This window comes from Leptonychotes weddellii, chromosome 11, assembly GCF_054177405.1.
Source record: "Leptonychotes weddellii isolate Sample4059 chromosome 11, ASM5417740v2, whole genome shotgun sequence".
NCBI lineage: Eukaryota > Metazoa > Chordata > Mammalia > Carnivora > Phocidae > Leptonychotes > Leptonychotes weddellii.
Genome location: NC_138379.1, coordinates 9917249 through 9942252, shown reverse-complemented (window position 1 = coordinate 9942252; position 25004 = coordinate 9917249). Strand labels below are relative to the sequence as shown.

Here is a 25004-nt window from a genome sequence, read left to right as displayed (position 1 = left end):
TTTTTTTTTAAAGATTTTATTTATTTATTTGACAGAGAGAGACACAGCGAGAGAGGGAACACAAGCGGGGGAGTGGGAGAGGGAGAAGCAGGCTTCCTGCAGAGCGGAAAGCCCGATGCGGGGCTCGATCCCAGGACCCCGGGATCATGACCTGAGCCGAAGGCAGACGCTTAACGACTGAGCCACCCAGGCGCCCCTATAATGTGATTTTTTATATATGTATACATTGTGAAATGATTACCACAATCAAGCTAAATAATATATCCATCACCTCATATAGTTACTTTTTTGTGTGTGGTGAGAATACTTAATATCTCTTCACTTAGAAAATTTCAAGTATACAGTACATTAACTGTAGTCACCATGTTGTTACAGTAGGTATCCAGAACCTATTCATCTTATAACTGGAAACTTGTACCCTTTGGCCAAAGTCTCCCCAATTCTCCCACTCCCCAACCCTTGGTAACCACCCTCTACTTTGTGTTTCTAGGAGTTCAACTTCTTTTAGAGTCCACATATCAGCGATATGACTCAGTACTTGTGTTTCTCTGTCTGGCTTATTTCACTTACCAAAATCTCCAGGTTCATCCATATTGTCACAAATGGCAGCGTTTCCTTCTTTTTCTTGCCTAATTACCTTGGCTAGGACTTCCAGTGTTATGTTGAATAGAAGTGGCAAATAATACATTTATACTCAGAGCTGCTGAACGGTTATCTGATGGACTTCTGTAGAGATGCTTCATAAAAGCTCTGAATAAAATAGGAATAGAAATAAACTGCTCAAATATGGTTAACTTTTAGCTATTCTGTGAATATTTATTGAGTGCTTACTGTGTGCCAGGAACCAGGAGTACAGTGGGGAATAAATCAGGAAAGATTTCTGCTCTTGTGCCTACATTATTGAGTGCTGCTTCTGACGTAGGCAACTCTTCTAAATATGTTGCATGTATCACTTACTCTGCATAATTACATTATGAAGATTTTTTCAGATAAGGAAACTGAGGACCACGATGTCGAATAACTTACCCAAGGGGATGTAACTAGCAAGCACCAAAATTCAAACCTGTGCTGTCCCTAAAGCAGGAATCAGCAAACTACAGGCTACATGTTACATCTGTGGGCTGTCTGTTTTTTGTAAATAACGTTTAATTGGAATGCAGCCATGCTTATTCATTCCCCCGTTGTCTATGACTGCAGCAAAGTCGAGCAGTTGTGACAGAGGCTGTATGGCCCACAAAGCCTAAAACATACTCTCTGGGACTTTACAGAAAAAACTTGCTGACTCCTCCTACAGAGCCTGATACTTCATGTGAAAACGACTATATTAAAATCTCACAGCAGGCATCATTAAAATGGTGGAATAATTAAACCACGTTCACAAAATATCAGGTGCTAGACAGGACACCTGCTATCACCATGATTAATCAACACTTTCTGGAGGTTCTAAATAATGCAGTCAGACAAGAAAATAAAATAATAGGTCTCAGATGATATGATTTTACATAGAAAATGTAAGGAATTTTAATTTAAAATTTCTTTATGTTAAGTGGTCTGGGGTGGGGCCCGAGCGTCTGCACAGTACCAAGCTCCCAGTTGACACTGATTCTGCTGATCCCCATTATTGTACTTTGAATACCAGTGTATTCACTGCAAACATGTAGTCTAGAGTGTAGCTTTGAAGTCCTTCAAATTGGGTTTTATTCCTAGCTTTCTCTCTTTTAAGATACCTAATTTTGGTCGAATTATTTACTCTGAAAGCCCCAGTTTTATCATCTGTAAAATGGAGGTAATCATGGGCAATAATGCACATGACACTCTTAGCAGAGAATGTGCCCATAGTAAGTATCCGATAACTGTCAGCTCTATTAATATCTTTTATAGGTCAAATTTCCTTTGACAACCCGTGGAAATGCAGAGGGCAATAGGAAATATCCAGACTACTTATTTTTTATAAAGCCGGTCAGATAAAGTAACGTGTTGGAGAGGAGAACCACGTACTTTTTTCTCATATCTAGCCAGATCTCCATATAATTGATACTTGAGGGGGAGAAGGAAGGGTAGAAGGAGCTGGGTGAGTTCGATTCTGGGGCCACCAGTCATCTCATGGCATCTGATCCTCCCGACCATCTCCCTGCCTCTTCTTCCCTTCTAGTATGTTCTCTGCATCATAGATGAGTGACCTTGTAACAACACAAGGGCCAGCATATCCCTCTCCTTAAAACCTCTAGTGGTTTCCCATAATACTTACAATGGAATCCAGACTTCTAACTGTGGCCCTCAAGTCTCTGCATGATTTCAGCTACCTTCCTCTGGCTTCCTCTTTCCTTTTACCCCATCGCTGACTCCTCTGCATCCATCCATCCACATCGCTGTTTCTGTGGTTCACTAAACCAGCCAAATACTCGCTGCCTCAGGACCCTTGCATGTGCTAATGCTTCTCTCTGAATACTCTTTCCCTTCCATTTATTTTTACACATTCCAGCAACCTCGTAAAAATTATTTTATTTTACTTTTTATTGTGATAAGAATACTTAACATGAAATCCACCCTTTAAAAGTTTTTGTGATTTTATTTTATTATTTAAAAATTTTTTAAATTAAATTCAAGTTAATTCACAGTGTATTATTAGTTTCAGGGGTAGAATTTAGTGGTTCATCAGTTGCATATAACAGCCAGTGTTCATTACATCACTTGCCCCCCTTAATGTCCATCACCCAGTTACCCCATCCTCCCACCCACCCCCCTCCAGCAACCCTCAGTTTGTTTCCTATAGTTACGAGTCTCTTATGGTTTCCTTCCTCTCTGTTTTTATTCTAATTTATTTTTCCTTCCCTTCCCCTATGTTCATCTGTTTTGATTTTAAAATTTTTCAGTTGAAACTGACATATTATATTTTATTAGTTTCAGGTGTGCCACATAGTGATTCGACAATTATACACATTACGAAATGCTCACCACAAGTGTAGTTACCCTCTGTCACCATACAAAGTTGGTACAGTGTTCCCGATGACAATCCTTAGGCTGTACTTTAATCCCTGTGACTTATTGATTTTATACCTGGAGGTTTGTACCTCAAATCCCCTTTATCTATTTAGTGTACAATACAGTATTGTTAAGTATAGGCATGATGTTGTGCAGCAGATTTCTAGAACGTAGTCATCTTGTACCTGCTCTTTTTGGTTACACTTTCAGACCTCCATTCAAGTCACTTTTCCAGAGGGGTCTTCCTCGACTCCTTTAGCTGAAGTTGCCCACCCCCACCCCATTACTCTGCTTTATCTGCCATATGCACTTATCATTACCTAAAACTATATGATTATTTTTTTTCTTATTTCCTGTCTGTTCTTTCTTGCGAGGATGTAAGCTTCACGAGGTCAAGGGCTTTATCTCTCCTGTTCACGGCTCTATCTCCACTTTCCACATCAGTGTCAGGGAATAGAGTAGGTGCTCAATAAATAAGTGTCAGATACAAGGGCTCAGTGAGGGTTCTTGTGAAGGAAAGACAGGACGTGGTTAACCTCAGGCTCTGACATCCCTCAGGAGAAGTTTCAGGAGACTGGAATGTTTCCAAGCTCTGAGGGAAATAAATGCTTAAAGAGCCCTCTGCTAACTTACCCTCCCAGGGATTTTCTACCAGCCTGAGGTAGGTTTTGGCGTTTGTTTAGAAAAAGCCTCTCTGATGATGGGTTCCTTCATTTTTATTTAAAAAATACTTTAGGGGTGCCTGGGTGGCTCAGTTGGTTAAGCATCAGCCTTTGGCTCAGGTCCTGATCCCAGGGTGCTGGAATCGAGCCCCCTCGTCGGGCTCCCTGCCCATCTGGGCAGGGGGGTCTGCTTCTCCTTCTCCCTCTACCCCTCCCCCTGCTCATGCTCTCTCTCTTTCTCTCTCTCTCAAATAAATAAATAAAATCTTTAAAAAATACTTTAAAAATTTAGGTGATTAGACAAATGTATAAAAAATTTGCAAAAGACATGCAAACATGCTCATTTCTGTCAACGCATATTTATAACTGCCTATGGTCTCTCAGTACTTTGGTCCAGTTATAAAATTTCACAGCCCTATGAATGTGGTGGGTACTTGGCCTTGTTTGTTTATACTTAAACTGACAGCCCGCTGTTTACGCTTCCTGTTTTTTTCAACACTGTCTTCTCTACTCTTCTTAGCAAAGGCCTTCTAATCCACTGAATTCATACACCGTATCATTTCATTACTCTTTAACCATTGGACATTTTAATTCCTTGTGGGTTGTGCAATTTGCTTCTTTCTTTTATATCCAGGAACAATACTGCTAGAAATAGCTTTATATGAATACTTTCTTGTTCCTTTGACTTGCTTCTTCGAAATTAATTCCCAGCAGTGGGAATATTAAGTACCTGAATTTTTTTTTTTTTTAAGATTCCCCCCTAACAGATGATGCACTGTCTCCTAGAGATGGAATACAGCAAATCCTTATTCTGCCACAAGTCCACATATATAAAGCTTCACCACACAAAGGTGACAAATGTGGGGACATACTCCTGACAAGTCACATGGAGCAGTGGTTAAGCATATGCAGCCTTCAGCCTTTTGGCCAGGGTTGGAATCTGTGCTTTGATTTCCTTACCTGTAAAATAAGGTCAATAATAGCACCTACCAAAAAAAAAAAAATAGCACCTACCTCATAAGTTTATTATGAGAAGTAAATGAGTTAATTGGCAGAAAGTGCTTAGAATAGTACCTGACACCCAATAACTATATTATTATTTGTTTTTTGTTTTGTTTTGTTTTCTAAAGATTTTATTTATTTATTTGAGAGAGAGAGAGCACGAGCAGGGGCAGGGACAGGGGCAGAGGCAGAGGGAGAGGGAGAAGCCAACTCCCCGCTGAGCAGGGAGCCCAACACGGGGCTCAATCCCAGGACCCCGAGATCATAACCGGAGCTGAAGGCAGACACTTAACCGGCTGAGCCACCCAGGTGCCCCAGTTATTATTATTATTTGTAATGCAGGAGACATCAGCAGGCACCCCATACATGTTGGCTACTATTTTAATCTTACTCCTTTTTCCAGTTTTCCCTGCTGTGATTCAGGATATCTGGCTTTGTCGGGCTGTCTTAACTATTTTTTATTTTTATTTATTTTATTTTATTTATTTATTTTTTAAAGATTTTATTTATTTATTTGACAGAGAGAGAAAGCACAAGCAGGGGGATCAGCAGGCAGAGGGAGAGGGAGAAGCAGGCTCCCCGCTGAGCAGGGAGCCCGATGCGGGGCTCCATCCCAGGACCCCGGAATTATGACCTGAGTCGAAGGCATATGCTTCACCGACTGAGCCACCCATGCGCCCCTTAACTATTCTTTAAAAAGTTTAAAAAGCATCTGTCATCGGCAAATCGTGTGTGAGTGTGTGCGTACAGACGAAATGTAGAAGTTGCATGTGTGTTGTGTGGCCGGGGGACAGGCACGTACACAGATAACTCAAGAGTGAACAATGTAGAGGGAGGGGGTGTGTGGTCTATGCCCCGAGTGTGAGGAGCCAGTTTCAAGTTTCCCCATCAGCACTTGCCAGGCTGTGCATGGTGCTCCGGTGGGGCTGTTTCCCTGGAATAGTTGATGTATTGGGGCTGTTCTGTGTCGGCATTTAAGGAAGGCAGGCTGGCTGGAAAAACAAACTTACTTCACTTCCATTCCAGGGGTGATTGACCGCAAGTGACCTGGATGAAGAACTGAGTGCATTTCGTGCAATGACACTTTTCTTACCGAAAATGTGGTGGTCCATTGTGAAGAGACAAATACTTGTCTTAAGGAAAGAGTCTGTATAAATTGTTTACTTTGCTCTAGAAATTTGCAAAATATTGTCCTCTGCAGTTTGAGGACAATATGCTTGTCTCTCTTTTTATCATGTTATAAGCTTGTAATTAAAATTATAAGAGTTTTGACATTTATTATAGGATTTTGGAGAATACAGAACAGGAAAAATATCCTTCAGGCTCATCACTCAAAGACTGGATTTTTTTTGTGGTGCAGAGATTGAAACTTTTTAAATTTCATTTTCTGTGTAGTATTATATCACAGATATTTTCACGTTATGAGAGTGTCTTCATAAATGTAATTTTAAACAATTGCATAGTATTTCAGCAACTGAATCTAGCATTCGGTTATTTTCATGATTTCCTATTAAAATTACGCTGTGATTTTTGCCTTGTGTATAAAGCTTTTTGTTGTTGTTATGGTTGTTATATTTTAGGTTAATTTCTGACTTTAGAGTCCTGAAGTGGAATAACTCAACTTAAATTCAAATATGCATTTTTTATTTGGAAAATTTCAAACCTATACGAATTAAGAGGACAGTATAATGAATGCTTATGTATGAGTTACCCAGCTTGGAAAATTGTCCGTATTTTGACAAAATACAAGCATTTGAAAAATATTTTCCCACAGTGTCAAACCTTTCACCCCTCCACCAGTGACCTTGGCAGTGCTCATTTCTCCACAACCTTGACAGCACTGAGGATCATCCTTAAGATCCAAACCCAAGGAAAACATAATATTAAAACTTGGCTCACTTTGTTAAACAACAAAAATAATTAATTTGCCATTTTTGTCACCCCTGTAATTTAGTAGAACAGTGTTTTTGGCCTGGCCTGGCCTAAAGATTCCCCAAGAAGATCAATGCAAGGAGCGCTCTGTAGCTTTGGCCATTTGAACGTAATTGAAAATTCCACAAACATCAGAAAATACTTGCATGCACGAGCAAGCCTACCTTGCAGCAAATTCAGACTCAATGCAATTTAAGAGTCATGTGCATAAGGACCTAGTGACTTGGAATAAAGATGTGAGTTCAGGTGAGATGGGGCAGTGGGGCGTGTTCACGGAGTGATTTCCTGAACTTCCACCCCACCCTGTGAGTCATGCTAATTTTACTTATAAAAATATTTTGTGACTCAGCCTGTCATAATTGTGTGTGATACTACAAGAATAAGAGGTTCCTTTGTTTTTTTTCCTTCAGCTTTATCGAGGTATAATTGACAAAATTGAGGTTCTTTTGCTTTTTAAGCTTAGAGTCAATGTGGAGTAATATGATTTAAAAAGTGTTTAAGAGGGATGGATCTAGGCACACCTGCGTGGCTCAGTTGGTTAAGCGTCTGCCTTCGGCTCGGGTCATGATCTCAGGGACCTGGGATCGAGCCCTGAGTGGAGCTCCCCGTTCAGCGGAGAGTCTGCTTCTCCCTCTGCCTCTGTCCTTCCTCCCTGCTTGTGCTCTCTCTCTCTCTCAAATAAATAAAATCTTAAAAAAAAAAAAGAGGGATGGATCTAAAAGTATGATAAGTTGGGTTGGCAGGTGGGTGAGCCCCGTAGGAGGGCATTAATCCCTATCCAGGGTAGACACCATAAAAACGCAGGTGGACTTATGCAAGAAGGTAAAATAAGAGTAGGGTTCACGCTTGGTAAACAAAACAAAACAAATTGGATTGTTGAATGTTGAAGGAAAAAATACCATCACAAAGTCCTGACTGGGGAGGATAGCTGTGTGAGCTATTTAACTCTGGGCTTCCAGGTCCACATTTCTATTGGCTGAAGGCAACACCTTTTTGCCGGCCTTCTAGGCTCGACATGAGAATCATAGGCTCTTTGTATAAATATGAATCTTTAAATTTTTTCTTTGTTTATTTGAGAGAGAGAGCACAAGCAGGGGGAGCATCAGAGGGAAAGGGAGAAGCAGACTCCCCGCTGAGCAGGGAGCCCGACTCAGGGCTTGATCCCAGGACCCTGAGATCATGACCGGAGCCGAAGGCAGATGCTTAACTGACTTAGCCACCCAGGTGTCCCTAAATATGTATTTTTAAGATATTGTTGTGGTAACTGGATAATCAGAGTACTAAAGAGGCATGTGAATCATCAGGGTGTTTATATATATATCAAGAATGAAGATCAAGGAAAGAATGGAAATAGGAAAATAGGAAACCCTATTGAGAACCTACTGGGTGCATAGGGCTTTGCACTTTCAGACACAGAATCTCATTTGATTTTCACCACACCTCAGAGGTGAGTGTTAGACTCTTCCCACATTTAAAAGGAGAGCGCTTGGGGGCGCCTGGGTGGCTCATTCGTTAAGCGTCTGCCCTCTGCCTTCGGCTCAGGTCATGATCCCAGGGTCCTGGGATGGAGCCCTGCATTGGGCTCCCTGCTCAGCGGGAAGCCTGCTTCTCCCTCTCCCACTCCCCCTGCTTGTGTTCCCTCTCTCGCTGTCTCTCTCTCTCTGTCAGATAAATAAATAAAATCTTTAAGAAAAGAAAAAAAGGAGAGCGCTGAAGTCTGTAACTTCTCCAAGGTCACACAGCTATAGAATAAGCAGTGGCCAGGAGAGATAACATTAACTGCACTCCAAAGGAAGTAGTAAGTGTAAGTACTCAGTGATTGCAGACAGTGTTTTGAACATGTCTGGGCCGGTTCCAGGCTCAAGGACAAGGAGAGTCACTTTTCCCATGACTTCTTTCCTTGTTCCAGGCCTAATGGAAGAGGAAAACCAGACGGGAGGGGTCCACTTCCACTTCCACCCCTTCTCAACAGACCCCGGGGTGGCTCCCCTCATATTTGTGGCCCTCTTGCTGTTGTACTTAGGAAGTCTTGTTGGAAACATCACCATTGGGCTCACTGTCTGGAGAGATTGCTCCCTCCATACCCCGAGTACTCCTTCCTTTTTGTTCTGGCCCATGCTGGAGATTGGCTACTCTACGAACATTGCTCCCCTGACTCTGGCTAGCATCCTTTCCATGGGGCAGATGCTTATCTCTCTCCCTGCCTGTGGGGCCCAGATGTTCTTCTTCATCCTTCTTGGAGGCTCTGACTGTGTCTTGCTTGCTGTCATGGCCTACGACAGGTACGTGGCCAGTTGTCATCCATTGCATTACAACCTCATCATGAGTTGGCAGCTCTGCGGGCAGATGACTTTAGGTTCTTTGGGGCTGGGATTCCTGTTGTCACTGCCTTTGACCATTCTGATCTGCCTCCTTCCATTCTGTGGCCACAGTGAGATCTACCACTTCTTCTGTGACATGCCTGCCGTCACGCGCCTGGCCTGTGCAGACACCTGTGTGCATGAGGCCGCTCTCTATGTCCTCGGTGTGGCCGCCGTGGCTGTCCCCTTCCTCCTTATCTGCCTCTCCAATGGCTGCATCGTGGCCACCATCCTGAGGATGAATTCAGCTGAGGGAAAGCGCCGGGCTTTCTCCACCTGTTCCTCTCACCTCATCGTGGTTCTCCTGCAGTATGGGAGTTGCACCCTCATCTACCTTCACCCCAGCTCCAGCTACTCTCCAGAAGAGGGCTGGGCAGTGTCTGTTGTTTACACCTTTTTTTACCAGTGCTAAACCCCTTGATCTGTAGCATAAGGAATCGAGAGGTGACTGATGCAGTAAGGCGACTTATGGCAAGAATGTGCTGGTTCAGGAAAACTTCCTAGAAAAATATTCCTTCCTAGAAAAAATATTCCCCAAATCGGGAGTAGGGGCATGATCTGAAGGACAGGAAGCTCCAAAGCAAGAAGGAAGGAGTGGAGAGATAACCGTCTCCATGGCTGTCTCAGCCTGTGAAATGCTCATCAGTGCGAATTCCTCTGCTTTTTAGTGGATTCCAGTGAGGAATTGGCCCTGCCTACTTAGCCAACCTCCTCTCTCATCATACAGCTTAGCATAAGGGCTGAATAGCAGTGTCAGTGAAGAAAAGGATGAATGAATGGACACATAGAGACCCAATAGCAGTTGATACAATGGATGCTGTCCTGTTACCTGTTTTAAGAGCCTACATCCTTGGTCGTACACAGGCCCAATGGATTGATGCATTCAAATGTCTTATGACCTTTCTCTTTGCCTGCTCAAGTCCCACTGCCTTAATAAAGTCTGTCCGGCCACTCTTCTGACAGCGATCCTTCTCTTTTCATTAAATCACACTTCTTTTTATATAACTAAGTTTCATATGTTTTGGCATTGCCTTTATAATAAGTCTATAAGGCCCCTTGGGGTAGAAGAAATGGCTTATTCTTTCTTCTTATTCTCTGGTAAGTGCTGGGTATTTAGCCTTAAGGTCCAACCACAAACGTGAGTCCTGACCTTTTTCCTTTACGTAAAAGAGAGGATGGTGGTAACAACAGCCTTCCTACCTCAAGGGGGTTGGATGGACAGTCCAGTGAAAATGTGGATGTGTGAAAATATAATAAGAAACTACAGAAGAAGCCACGATTGTTATTTATTTAAGTCCTCTGTCACTTACCCTCAAACGGCTTTTACTAAGTTGTTCAAGTCCTGCCTTCCTGCTGGTCCGATCAGCCCTTCCCAAAGCAGCAGAATCAGTGGCTTCTCATCACAGCAGGTGGGTCCTCTGACCCTCGCAGGGGAACCCCAAGCCATAGCAGGCAATAAGTCGGGCTGTTAGGGACATTGGTAGCGGAGACCAGATGGAGGATTGAGAGCAGGGAAAGGTATTTCCAAGACATCTTCCTTGATAAGAGAAAAAGAAAAGAATCCCCTTCTCTCTTGATGTTGCTAGTGATAAAAACTAGCCTCTTTCATACCTGATTGTGCTACATGTGAGAAAGAGGGGGAATGTGGAATCCTGACGGTAGAATTCCTGGGGCATCCAAGTATTTTTAGTTGTGCTCGTGTGGAGATTCAATAGATATTTTATTGATAGCAATGGTGTTTGTTGGATTTAATATATTACTTCTCTACTTTTTTTTTTTTTTTAAAGATTTCATTTATTTATTCGACAGAGAGAGACACAGCAAGAGCAGGAACATAGGCAGGGGGAGCGGGAGAGGGAGAAGCAGGCTTCTCGCCAAGCATAGAGCCCTATGTGGGGCTCAATCCCAGGACCCTGGGATCATGACCTGAGCCGAAGGCAGATGCCCAACGACTGAGGCCACCCAGGCACCCCTACTTCTCTACTTTTAATTTATTCTGTTTCCAATATGCTTCCACAAAAGCTGTGAAGCAGTTTAAAAATACTTCGATACAAATGTTAAAAACACATAGGCAAGAAGATTGGGGTAAAGGAAAAATTTAGGTGCGATTATAGAGAATATAGTAGTAAAATTCTATGCAGAAATGCAAACCATGTGCTCTCTGCAGTCTATATAATGGTCACCTACAGGTATCTGAGATTTCTAGTAACCAAGGAAAAAGAATAAAATACAATTCAGTTGGTAAATTCAGAGTTCGCAGAATAATATATAGTAGAAATATGGAGAAATCTAACTTTTTTTTTGTTAAATCTCAGATGTAAAAGAATCTTTTCCCACAATTTTTCAAAGGAGAATATTGCATATTTAACAACATACCAGCAATTACAATAATAACACTAGCTATCATTTATTGAGCACTGAATAACGTGCCAGATATTGTTTAGGTGCTTGGTACACGTTAACTCACTTGATTCCCACATCTTATAAGATAGGTACCATTATTTTCCGTATTTTACACATACAAATTGAGGCTCAGAGATGTTAAGTAATTTCCTCAAGATCACACAGCTAGTAAATGCTGTCACAGTCTGACTCCAAAGCCTGTGACCTTAACCACTATAACATACAGTAAATATGAAATGAATTTTCTAGGGTTAATTCTCCACGTAAGCTGATGGTGTGACATGTTCAAGTCACTTAAAGCAGTTCTGGAAGGGATGATTATGGTCAAAAAAGGATATACCTCTCAAATTTTCTAACTTGATTTTAGGGAATAAACCTAAACTATTAGAGCCTGATTGGCCAGCATGTCTTTCAGGAAGTGTTCCACAAACACTATTTTACTCAACCGGGATCTGGATAGAAATTGGAGAAGAGAAAGGTCCTGGTTATTGTTATTATCCAAGAGTTGGAATACATATATTCTGCATTAATAATGAGCCAAGAAGTTTTGTGCTTACTACACAAGATTTGGACACGATTGGTTTACTTTTCTTCCATTACATGTCCATCAGCATGCTCCAATTTCATAACGGTATTCCAATGGAATTAGATTTGAACAGCACAAAATAATGTCATCATATTCTAATTTGATTTTATTTACTCATTGGTCTGAGCCTACTGGAAAGACTCCTAGTGGCATTAGCTATGCAAAGGAAGTGGCCTTGTATGCGCTGAATGTTTGTGTCCCCTCAAAATTTATATATTGAATCTAATCCCTGATGTGATAGTATTTGGAGGTGGTACTTTTTGGAGGTAATTAGGTCATGAGAGTGGAGCCCTCATGGATGGTATCAACACTCTTATAACAGAAATCCCACAAAGCTCCCTAGCCCCTTCTACCATGTGAAGATATAATGAGAGTGTGGAAGAGGACCCTCACCCAACCATGTGGCACTCTGATCTCAGACTTCCAGCCTCCAGGATTGTGAGAAATAAATTTTTGTTGTTTAGAAGCCACCCAGTATCTGGCACTTTGTTCTAACAGCCAGATCTAACTAAGCCATAGCCCTACTGTTTAGAGAAGGTACTTATTTAAGAAAACATTCCCTTTTTTAACTAAAAATATCAGGTAGGCTGTAACTCAGCTTTAGGTGGGCCCCTGTGGACCCCCCAAATCCTCTTCTTCTTCTTGATACAAATTGACGGAAGAGAGTGATTTAGGACATCATCCTTCATCCTTTTTCCTCCCTTCCTTCCTCTCTTCCTTTCTTTCTTCCTTCCTTCCTTTCTTTCTCACCTAATTAACTTAACCTGATCAAGATAATCTTCTGTGAACACTCTTAGGGAAATGGTTGTGTAAATGACCAACAACAAATACTCAGGGGAGTGGTACCAGATAGAATGGTGCCTCAGCTCTGAATGAAATGAGTCTGTTGTAACAGAAGACGAGCTGTAAAGGAAAACACATGAGCAAATTGAAAAATGCAACCCGTTTGCTCCTGGATGTTACTGAACACAAATCCTTGTACGTATATTTTAAAATTTGATTGTTACTCAGGGAAGTTTGACCTAGAAACCAAAAACTTTCAAGAAAGAATAGTAAAAGCCAGATGACTTCAAAATTTATTTGTAGTGAAATTCAGAGCTCACCACTCCTGGTCTTTGCTCTTAGCAAGGAAAACGATCTTTGGGGCCATGCAGTGTTTCCTACAGCGTCTCTCTGGTTGCTCTTCCTAGAGAAGTGAGATGTAGGTCAAGATGAAGGTCAAGGGCTTCTCTATCAACAGCAAGATTCACTGACCCTCCTCGTCCCCTAGAGACACATTGCTAACTATGCCTGCTGTGGTTTGTGGTTGTCTGTGGGAGAACTGGATTGAAGGTTGGGCTCAGCTGGACACACTCAGGGAATCACTGGGGAATGTGGAGAGACCATCGTGGGAAAGAGGTACACTGGTCACATACATCGCTTCATGGCCTCCTCGAATGCACTCACCCTCTTTTCCAAACTCCCTGGAGTCTGATTCTAGAAGAAGGATAAGAAGATGACTCAAGGCTGGTGTCATTTGCTAAGGAGTCGGTGGATTTTTCTCCCCATAGCTTCTTAAAAATGATATTTATTTAACACCAATAAGCCACGGGCACATTAAATTTGGCAGAGAGAAAACCATTGTTAGGGTTGCAGGAAAAAATAAGAGAAAAATAGGGGGAAGAAATGGAAAGAGAGAGGAGTGGAATTGAGAGAAATCATGAGTAAACTGCCACATTGCCCACGGCGTCACTCAGAGACATCTGTGTCTCTGGCTACAGTGGAAAGAGGTCTGGACTCCAAAGAAACGGAGTCCCAACTCAAGCATGGCAGCTGCTCCGCTGTGTTGCGTTCTGGGGCTTTCCGCAAGGCAATGAAAGCGTGAGCGCAGCCACCTGAAGGCTACCCACCGCCCGCTGGTAGCTTGTGGGCGGTTGCTTGCGCCGTCTGCTCTAGAGCCAACAGCACGGTTCTGTTGGCCCTTCTCTGAGAGGACACCTGACCACTTCTCCTTTCTGAAACATGTTCCAGTTCAGTATAGATGCCATGAGACTTTCAAACGGCTGGTGATTGTGTTTCAGGAATCATTTTGCCTTTGTCTTTCTAGATTGCTTTGACAATCTCCTGCCAAATTCTCTCTCTCTCACACACGTACACACACCCTGCAGGCCTTCATTTTAGCCATGTTCACAGAGTTTTCAGAGTTACTGGTTCTCGAAAAGAAAGTTTTAGGTGACACACGAACGAGCATTTAAACATTTGTTTGTATTTACTTAAAAACGCGAGATTTCCAAGTAGAACTGGTATAATACATATTGATATGTAGCAAAAAGTAAGTTGAATTTAAGTCAAGAAAAACATTAAGTAATTCATACCAGTAACTCAGAGAAAACATAAATCATGAAGACTATTCATGAATGCCTGAAGTTTGGGAAATGTTTTTCTTACATTTTCCTTAACCAGGATCACTATCAACTGTTGGTATAGGGGCGCCTGGGTGGCTCAGTTGGTTAAGCGACTGCCTTCGGCTCAGGTCATGATCCTGGAGTCCCTGGATCCAGTCCCGCATCGGGCTCCCTGCTCGGCAGGGAGTCTGCTTCTCCCTCTGACCCTCCCGACCCTCCCCCCTCTCGTGCTCTCTCTCTCTGTCTCTCTCTCAAATAAATAAATAAAATCTTTAAAAAAAAAAAACTATTGGTATAAAACAATTTAGGGGCACCTGGGTGGCTCAGTTGGCTAAGCATCTGACTCTTGCTTTCAGCTCGGGTCATGATCTCAAGGTTCTGCACCACATTACACCATGCAATGCAATACCTAGTTGAATTAGTTGCTCCCATTGAGGACCTATGTAGTAGGGATGGACTAACAAGTAATATAATAAACACAATACAGAGTGATAGATGCTATAATTTGGGTGGGGACAAAGTCACCACAGAGCATGGAGCAGGGAGTGATTTTTCCTTTTTTTTGGAGGAGGGTAAGGGAAGGGGTGTATATCAGAATATGGCTTCATTTAACAGATGACACTTGGCTGAGTTCTGAAGGATTCCTAGAATTTGTCTAGGTGCACAAAATTAATCTCTACTTGAATAAATTAAAACTGTATGTCTTTTAAGCTCTCTCAAACTTGGAGAGTAAAAATTAAGCAATAATTAGAAAATAACTAAGTCTAGTAGCAGCAATTAAACCAGTTTAGAATATCGAGTCTCCAAACAATTCCTATTTGTGTTCAAGCATTGACCTACAGGGGATGGTCAAGTTAAAAGCTAAGTTAGCCTCTTGGGGCTTTATTGAACCAAAGTTGGCAGAGAATTCCCCAGAAATAAGATGAGAAGAACTGAGAGCTAAGAGAGAACCCAGAATTCTGTCTCTGCAAGACCCAAAGACCCATGCATTTCCCTTAACAAGACACAGCAGGGAAGGATGAACAGTGTCTGGATGTGTGCTCCCCTCAGTGCTGGGTGGTTTCTCAGAGAGTCAGTCTCCACGATTCCCAAGATCATTGAGAAAAGGATTCCACTGTGGGCTTCACTCAGCCTCAGGGAAGGATGTGGTTGCCAGGCTCTCCAGGCAGAAGGTAAGAAGGGTAGAGGAAGACCAGGGTGATTGAGTTGTTGTGTGGTCTAGACCCTGGGGGATGGACCAATGAACCCTACTGACCTCTGGATTCCCCGATCCTGTGAGGGCTTCCTGGGGTGGAATTACAGATGAGTTGGGACATTTGTGCCATCTCCTGGAGCAAATGAAGTGACACTGTTTATGCCAAATATTCTAACAACAAACAAGTCTTCAAAATAGACAGTCCCCTGTTGAGGGTGAGAGAATAAGTCTGCCTCTCTCTCGAAGTGTAACCAATTTCCTAGGTTGCCTTAGAGTGGTGAGAAAGAGTTATCCACCATCCTTGTAGGAGGGGTACATGCTTCGTTGGGAACCCAGATAATATAGTGTAATCTACTCTGTTTCCGAGTTACCTACTCAATGCCTAGTTGATAGTAGACCCTCATTAAATACTTGTTGAACAAGTGAATCCACGAACAGTCCTGTTAATTACACCCTATGAGGGAAGAAGGTAGAGGAGTATGCCAGGGTTTTATGGAAGGGGAAGGGCTCTCTCTGTGAATGTTCGCAATTAAATCAGTAGCAGTACTGGTCTTTGGAAGCAGTACTGTTACCACAAAAGAGACTCACCAGACAAGATGCAACATCATTGAGGGTTTATATTTCCTGGGTAAGAAGAGAGCTAGAATTCCCTGATCCAACCTTCAAGTAACAAGGGATTATGCATCAGCAAAGGCAGAAGAAAGCAGACAATGAAAGAGAACATTTAAGTACAACCAAGCTTACAGGATTGTCATTTTTATACCACTGAGAAGACCCCAGAGGAGGAGCAAACTTGAGAGTGGAGAGTGGAGAGATTTCTCATTCACTTGTCAGTACCTTGGATGAAGACACAAAAGGCAAGAATAATTTTTTATTCGTATAATATATTTATTATGCTTTGAATGCTCCTAAAAATAGAGTGCCTTGCAATAAAACCCTAGCTACAGTAAGATCAAAATCAACTTGCACAGTATAAAAGGCAAGAGTGAAACAGAAACAGAGTTACTGGAGTTGAGGAATGATAAGCAGTTGAATATAAAACTTAGTTTTAGGCTTCCTAGCAGCTAAGGCAAAAAGGGAAACATGAATTAATAGTCAAGTAGGATGACATATATGTGTTCATTAGAAAGAAATGTGTGTGTCTGGGCAAGGGCGTGGGGAATGTGTTGTGAATTCAGGTGAGTCTAAGGAATGAGAATTTAGAATTCCTTACCTAAGGAATGTTGAACATCCCTTCTGTAATCAATGTGATTGTGTATTGCAGTGGAATTCACTGTAGTTTTAAAGACATTCCACACAGAGAACCTTTCTTTGAAAACCTATTGATGTTCTGAAGAAAATTTTGACGGGTATTGTTGGTAGTACACTTGAGGGATGTGGCTTCCACATCTGGTCTAATATTACTAGGCATTAGACCAGTTATAGCTTTGAGAAACATGTTCATTAAATTTGTAGATGACAGGGGGAGAGAAATTGATTACTTGTTGGAGCAAAGAATTACAATTCTCTCTAAGATCTTGATGGGCTGGAATGATGAGCTAAATCTAAAGGGTTAGCTTTAAGAAGAGATAAGGAGAGAGACGCAGTTGAGGATCTGACTCTTGGTTTTGGCTAGTGTTGTGGTCCCTGGGGTCGTGAGATGGAGCCCCAAGTCAGGCTTTGAGCTCAGCAGGGAGTCTGCTGGAGATTCTCTCTCTCTCATTAGAGTAAATAAATAAAATCTTAAAAAAAAAAGTAGAGATGAAGGTAAAAAAAAATAAAGAGGGGAAGGAAAGAAAGAAGAGAGGAAATGAAAGGAAGGAAGAACACAACAATAGATTCAGCTCAAGTCAGGAGAGTGATATGTCTGGAAATTAACAAACCTATGAATAAATACCTAGATTTAGCACAATCTTGGGCTGCATCATTGGCAAGTGTGTAGATCTCATGGCTATATCTGGATGTTAATCCTGGTTCCAACAATGACTGGTTGTATAACTAGGTGTGTGTTATGTAACTTCAGTTTCATTGCTTCCCAAATGAGAATTCTAAAAATCAATAAAATTTTTATAGCTAAAAAGATAACACACATTTTTGGAAGAAAATTCGGAAGTGGAGAAAAGCATGAAGAAAACAGTAGTCACCCATTTCTCTCAAAAACACTATTAAGAGTTTACTGTTGCCCTTTATGCTGGTAATATAGCTGGTTTGTGCTATGCATGCAGTTTGGCCTCTTTGTTTTCTTCATTTAACGTCACGTTATAAGCATCTTACTTTATTAAACCTCTTAATTATAACAGTTTTAATGGCAATATAATAGTTTGTCTTATGAATATACCCCAAGTGATTGAAATGTTACTTTTTGTTAAGCATTTATTTTGTTTCCTTATAAAGAATTATTAAGGCATACTGTACACATGTTTGTGGATTTGGCTCCATATTCCAGGCTATTTCCTTAGGGTAGATCCTTCAATGTTGAGAGAACTGATTCAATGCATATGACATCTTTTTTTCTTTCTTTCTTTTTTTTTGGGGGGGGTGTAGGGGCAGAAGGAGAGGGGAGAGAGAATCTTAAGCAGGCTCCATGGCCAGCACAGAGCCCAATGGGGGGGGGCTCAATCTCACAACCCTGAGGTCATGACCTGAGGGAAATCAAGAGTCGGATGCTTAACCTACTGAGTCACCCAGATGCCCCAATGCATATGACATCTTAAATCACTTCTTGAATATAGCTGATTATCTTTGGGGCACTGGGTGGCTCAGTCGGTTGAACTGCCAGCTCTCAATTTTGGCTCAGGTCATGATCTCTGAGTCCTGGGATTGAGCCCCTTGTCAGGCTCTGTGCTCAGCGGCGAGTCTGCTTGAGGATTTTCTCTCTCCCTCAGCAACTGCCCCCCAACTCTCTCTCTCTAAAATAAATAAATAGATCTTAAAAAAAAAAAAGGAAAAACAGCTGATTATCTCTCCAGAAAGGATATGCTTAGTATCAGAGTGCTAAAATGAAGATTACTATTTCTACTTCAAAAGTACTAAGTATCAGTCAATGCTATTGATAGGGCCTCAGTAAGTCTCCAGTGTTCATGTCAATACAGAATTACATTGTTCCTGGCACTGTGCTAGTGTCCTGGGCATTAGTGAAGAATGGGACCCAATCGCCCCTGCCCTCATGGAGCTTAGAGTCCATGGAGGGGACAGAAATACACAAGTAAACACAGAAGCAAACACATCGTTCAGGAATGGTCAGATCCCTGGTTATAGACAATAGTCCTTTTCCGATAACTGTTTGCCCCCTTAGTGTTTAATTCACGGAGATCAAATATTTGGGGTAGAAGATCCTCCCTTACTCTGCATAGAGAGAGAGGCAGCCAGGTGTGTGCTCCTAATGTTGCTCCCAGAAAAGGAGTTAAAATTTTCAAGGAACAATACTCTCAGAAACTGATGAACTTTACCCCACCATGATTCCAGCCATCTTCTAGCCCTCCTACCCTACATAAGGCTGTGCCAAACAGATGACCCAGTAGGGGCAGATGCATTTAGGAAGGGAAAACACTTTACTTGCAAAGCCTGCAGGGCATCAGACTTTAAAAAGACTGGCTTGTCAGACACAAAAACCCAACAAATATTCAAAGGATAAAACTGCAAATCAGCAAGAATACTAAGGTTGTATTATTCTCTTTATGGTGGAAAATAACATTCTTACATGATTATCATATTTTCAAAGGTCATGACACATCTTTAGACATCAGCATAGCAAAAATAATAAAAACACATTCTTTTGGGCATCCATAAACCAGTCAGGGTGATCTTGTTTTGGTTTAACCCAGGGTGCAATGTGGTCCCCTCCCCCTTCATACTGTGCTATCATGAATTGCTTAATCATTGGAAGAAAGGCGAAGTGTCAGTTTTTGTTTCTGCAAGAGATGTGGTATGGGGTGTGTGTGTGTGTTGGGGGGAGGGTAAATACCCTAGTGCTTTTTATGCTACTCTTCATTCTCTTGCCAGTACCTCTCATTGGCCAAATTCAACCAGAAAACCACAGGGTGAAGGAGACTGGCTAATGCAGTCCTTGTGACTAGCCTCCCATGGGGCAGAGCAGGGTGGAGAGTGGGTCTGGGGAGCCGACCTAGAATAACCAACAAAATCTTCCTTTTGCAAATTACTAAGAGGAAGAGCAGTCTCTGAAAGTGACAGAAATGGAAAAGTGAAAAAAGATGGGAAAGTGTCCAGAGAGGTAGGAAGAAAGTCTGGGTAGAATAGCATTACAGAGGCTACGGGTGAGGAATTTCAAGGAGTAGAAAGTATCTGGCAGCTTCAAATGCAAAGCAGATCAAGTCAAAATAGCTGTTGGATTCAATGATTTGGAAGTCATTGGTGACCTTCATTAGAGTGGTTTCAAGGAGTAAGATGGAAACTGGATTGCCTGTGTTAAAGAAGGAGTAGGGAAGAAGTAATGGGAAGGAGATAGGGAGGCATTAGAGGGTGATGTAAGATTGAGGGAATGTGTTATGGGTATGTTCAAGGTCCTATGTTATAGGTCCAGCGCTAGTGAGGATGATGATGAGCTGCCTTCAAGTAGCTTTTGTTATTTCTTTCTGTGAAGTTGAAGGCTTGGTCATCTACTGTTAGTGAAGAAGGAGGTAGCAGAGGGAAGACTTGAAGAGACCAGGGAAATGTGTACTAGTCTTGGTGGGGACCAGAAGGAGGAGCTCTTTAGAGGACTGGGGACAGTGCTGGGGTTGGTAATGCCCCTTTGTTGTGGCTCCATTTGGCAGGACTTTGTAATCTTTAGTCCTGTTCATCCTGGAATAGGTATGTTGGATATTACAGAAGGTAACAGGGTTGACAAAAGGTCAAGGAGCCAAGGAGAGTGGCAATATTGGCAAAAAACTAATGGAAGAGATGAACCATAGGTCTTGGTTGGGTGGGGGAAGGGAGTAAAGCCCAAAGGAGGCTTATTTGGGGGAACTGGAAGCATCAAGGTGGTCTTGAAGAGGTGGAAGAAGAGAAATATTAATGATTATTGCTAACAGTCATGGAGAGTTTACTAGGGGCCAGACATATTTACTTCTCACAATAATCTTAAGAGTTTTGTTCTATTGTTATTTTTATAGATAGAGAAATTGAAGCAGAAAGTTTCAATGAGTTGCTCTAGGTCATACTCTTGGTCAATGGCAGATCAGAGATTAGAAACTAAATGGTCCAATCCCAGAGGCTGTGCTCTTGAGAACCAGGCAAGGGATTAGGGAGTAGAGAGATTTGTGGTCTGGGTATGGTATTCTGTGACTTAAGATTTCAGTGCTGATGCAAACAGATACTTACACACCTATGTTCATGATAGCATTATTCACAAGAGACAAAAGGTGGAACCAAACCAAGTGTCCATAAACAGATGAATGGATAACAAAATGTGATATGTACACACAATGGAATACTGTTCAGCCATAAAACGTAAAAGAAATTTGAAATATGCTACCACATGGATGGACCTTGGAAACATTATGCTTAGTGAAATAAACCAGACACACAAGGACAAGTATTGTATGATTCCACTTGTGTGAAGGTACCTAGAATAGGCAAACTCAGAGAGACAGAAATTAGGATAGAGTTAACTAGAGGCTGGAAGGAGGCCATATGGTGAGTTATTGTTTAGTGGGTACACAGTTTTTGTTGGGGCTGATAAAAAAGTTTTGGTTATGCATAGAGGTGATAGTTACACAACATTGTGAATGTATTTGATGCCCTTGAATTGTATGCTTACACAGGGCTAAACTTATAAATATTATGCAATGTACATTCTACCACAATTTTAAAAAAAGGATTTCACCCTGTGGTGAACTACTTCTGGGTGATTACAACAAAAAGTCTTATTTAGAAGCGAGTTGCAGAATTTATTTATTTATTTATTTATTTATTTATTTATTTATTTATTTATTTATTTAAAAGATTTATCTGAGAAAGAGAGAGAGAGCACGAGTGGAAGGGGCAGAGGGAGAGGGAGACAGAATCTCAAACAGACTCTGTGCTGATCATGGAGTCTGACGTGGGCCCCATCTCAACACCATGAGATCACGACCTGAGCTGAAACCAAGAGTCAAATGCTTAACCGACTGTGTGCACCACCCAGGTGCCCCAGTTGTGGAGTTTAGCCTGGAGGTAAAGATGGTTAGGGTTGGGGAGCTCAGGAAAGGGAGAGGCCAAGAGTTGAATGGGTCACCCAGCAGGAGCTCTATGTCCTGACATTAATCTGTCCTCAGGGGGCAGCACGGTGCCATCAACAGGCTCAAGGCACTGAATGCATGGAGAGTGCAAATCAAACTGGGATAATTCACTTCCATTTCCGCCCCTTCTCCAAACTCCCTGAGGTGCAGATGCTGATTTTCGTGGCCTTCCTGATCATGTACCTGGTCAGCATCAGTGGCAATGTCTCCGTTTCTCTCATCATCTGGATTAACCATTCTCTGCACACCCCCATGTACTTTTTCCTGGCCAACTTGGCAGTTCTGGAGATCTGCTACTCTTCCACCATTGCCCCGCTGACTCTGGCCAGCGTCCTGTCCATGGAGAGAGACTTCATCTCCTTGCCTGGCTGTGGTACCCAGATGTTCTTCTTCACCTTCCTAGGCAGCGCTGACTGCATTCTACTAGCTGTCATGGCCTATGACAGGTTTGTGGCCATCTGTCACCCTTTGCGTTACACTCTCATGATGAGCTGGCGGTTGTGTGTCCAGCTGGCCCTGGGGTCTCTCGTGCTGGGGTTCATCTTGGCCATGCAGCTGACTGTACTCATCTTCCAACTCCCCTTCTGCAGCAGTAAAGAAATCAGCCTGTTCTATTGCGATGTCCTCCCTGTCATGAGACTGGCCTGTGCAGATACCTGGGTCCATGAGGCCACGCTGTTTGTGATCAGCATCATCGTCCTCACCATCCCCTTCCTGCTTATCACTCTCTCCTATGTCTTCATCGTGGCCACCATCCTGAAGATCCGCTCAGCAGAGGGGAGGCACAAGGCCTTCTCCACCTGCTCCTCCCACCTGACTGTGGTCCTGCTCCAGTACGGATGTGGGGGCCTCATCTACCTGTGCCCCAGCTCCAGCTACTCTCCAGAGAGGGGCCAGGTAGTGTCTGTGGTTTATACATTCATCACCCCTGTGCTGAACCCCTTGATCTACAGCATGAGAAACAGAGAGCTTAAGGATGCTTTGAAGAGAACAATGATCAGATTCCTGTTGTCCTAAACACAGTAAACATTCTGGATGTTCCTCTCCAACATTGCTGGGAAGAAACAAATGAGTATGCTTTCTGGGAGATGAGGAGGTGGGAGCTAAGAGGTCATTGGATTTATACTGTTACTTCTTCCTGGTTATATTATTTCTGAGTCATTTTTCTTTTCTCAGCCTCGGATTCTTCATCTCTAAAATGGGGATGAAAATGCCCACTAGACTTAAATCTGGGGTAGTTTTGAGCACCCAAAGTGAAAATACTTCGTGATTTTTAAAGGGCAATATGGCAGTGAATGTGGTCATTGCTTATCCTCATCATTACATGTGAAGTCTGTGTCCGGTTCTCAGGTTCTTAGTGGGGTCACATGTTGACACATGTACTCAGGGCCAGAGCCAAGAACAAGATGCACATCAAACCAGGACCATCGCAACCACTCTCTGCTGATTGCCGTGGTGCAAATGCTGAGCTTATACCTTTTCGAATTCTCTTTCATCCTAAATTCTTCTTCCTGGGAAAGGTGATGGGGAAAGCGCTGGAGTTTAAAAGTTGTGGTTCTTTTTTCTTACCTTTATACCCAGAGCTAATCTGTCTGCACCTCAATCTCTGACTCTGTATTAGTTGTTAGTCTGCGTCTAACTCACTCTCCCCGTGCCTGTTGAGTCTCCTCCCCATTGTGTCCTTTCTGTCTCAGATACACACACACATACACACACACACACACACTCACATGTTTCACATTTCTCTCTGTCCCTAGCTGCTATGGTCTGATTATTTGTGTCCTCCTATCTCAGGTTCATCTGTTGAAATCCTAATCCCCAATGGGATGGTATCAGGAGGTGGGGCCTTTGGGAGGTAATTAGGTCTTGAGGATGGAGCCCTCAGGAACGGGATTAGTGCATTCATAAAAGAGACCCCACAGAGCTCCCTGGACCCTTCCGCCATGTGAGGATACAAGAAGTCTGTGACCTGGAAGAGGTTCCTCACCCAACCCTGACCTCAGACTTCCAGCCTCCAGAACTGTGAGAAATAAATGTCTGTTGTTTACAAAGCCACCCAGTCTATGGTACTTTGTAATGGCAGCCCGGATGGACGAAGACACGAAGTGTACATACTATGGAAAGATTGCCTTTTAAAATTGAGCCTCTCTGGGTAGGAGAGGGGTAATGTTGGTTCAGATCTGGATTCAGGTTGAGGAAAAGCTAGTTCTGTGAAGATAAACACTGGCTGGACACAACGAGGGGAAAGGACTCTAATGTGGCTGTGAGCAGGAGGGTAATTGTTTCAGGACGATCCCTGTCTCAGGGTAATGGCATCAGAACATCAGAACATAGATAGTTTACTGTCTTTTTGTAGGGTGGGGGAAGCTCATTTACTCCTCTGCCCATTGATTAGTGAGGGATTTATTGGGGTGCTTGACTGGCTCAGTTGGTGGAGTGTGCGCCTCTTAATCTCAGGGCTGTGAGTTCAAGCCCCATGTTGGGTGTGGAGCCTACTTTAAAAAAATAAAAATAAAAAATTATGAGTGATTTATTCATTCAACAATATTTAAGAAGATAGTAAACAACTATTTATGGAACTCTGCTATGTACTATGTACCCACCCGCGGTAGGTGGAGCAAGAAGTGGAAAGGTAAGTAAGAGGCAACTCCTGCCTTGAAGGAGGTTAAGTCTAGTAGTGTTTAAGAACACAAACCATGATAGCCCAAGGCAAGCGATACAATGCTATGAGCTTCTGGAGGAGGGACAGATAAAGGAATCAAGGCAAGTGTGATGGGGGAGGTGGCATTTGAGCAACACCATGCCTGTGTCCAGGTCTCTCTCTGTGTGCAAAGAGGAGCAGGAAGGGCATTTCTTTCTTCCTTCTTCTTTCTTTTTAAATTATTTTATTTATTGAGAGAGAAAGAGAGAGAGAAAGAGAGTGTGCCTGCTCGTGTGGGAGGGGGGTGGGGGGGGGAGGGACAAGCAGACTCAGCTGAGCCTGACGAGGGGCTCAGTCTCATGACCCTTAACTGACTGAGCCACCCAGGCGCCCAGGAAGGGCATTTCTGAAGGGGGGAATTGTAAGGGCAGAAGAATGAGCTCTTTGTGCCTCTGTTTCCTTATCTGGAAAAGTATAAAATGTCTGCTACATTTTTTTTCTTTTCTTTTTTTTTTTTTTTCTGAAAATGTATCGCAGGCTTAGAAGCTAGAAACAATGACCAGGATTCATATTACATGGAACTGAAATGTTCCCATCTTCCTTTGAAAGACAAGAACCTGGGGCACCTGGGTGGCTCAGTCGGTTAAGCGTCTGCCTTCA

At 42.6% G+C, this 25004-nt stretch overlaps 2 protein-coding genes across 6 annotated transcripts in view; both read left to right on the top strand.

Moving 5' to 3' along the window:
- Window positions 1-24546, top strand: part of LOC115937512 (olfactory receptor 10V1-like) — a 44884-nt gene extending 20338 nt beyond the window's left edge. For 3 of the 5 annotated variants that reach the window (XM_081798057.1, XM_081798056.1, XM_081798058.1), the window contains one exon: window positions 21854-24546. In XM_081798057.1, the coding sequence (XP_081654183.1) occupies window positions 21854-22720 (867 nt within the window). In that variant the 3' untranslated portion in view covers window positions 22721-24546. Of the gene's footprint in view, window positions 1-5672; window positions 5988-19643 lie in introns of those variants that run through there. The other 2 variants (XR_014138551.1, XM_006746781.3) reach the window with 2 other exon arrangements.
- On the top strand, window positions 8378-9631 carry LOC102730601 (olfactory receptor 10V1-like). Its single transcript, XM_031017559.2, has one exon. The coding sequence runs from the start codon at window positions 8418-8420 to the stop codon at window positions 9348-9350; it is 933 nt and encodes a 310-aa protein (XP_030873419.2). The 5' UTR covers window positions 8378-8417; the 3' UTR covers window positions 9351-9631.
- Window positions 24547-25004: the final 458 nt, after the last annotated feature.

What these genes read in the sequence shown, in the direction of transcription:
- LOC102730601 (XM_031017559.2), top strand. Translation starts at nt 8,418, where the DNA reads ATGTCTGGGCCGGTTCCAGGCTCAAGGACAAGGAGAGTCACTTTTCCC.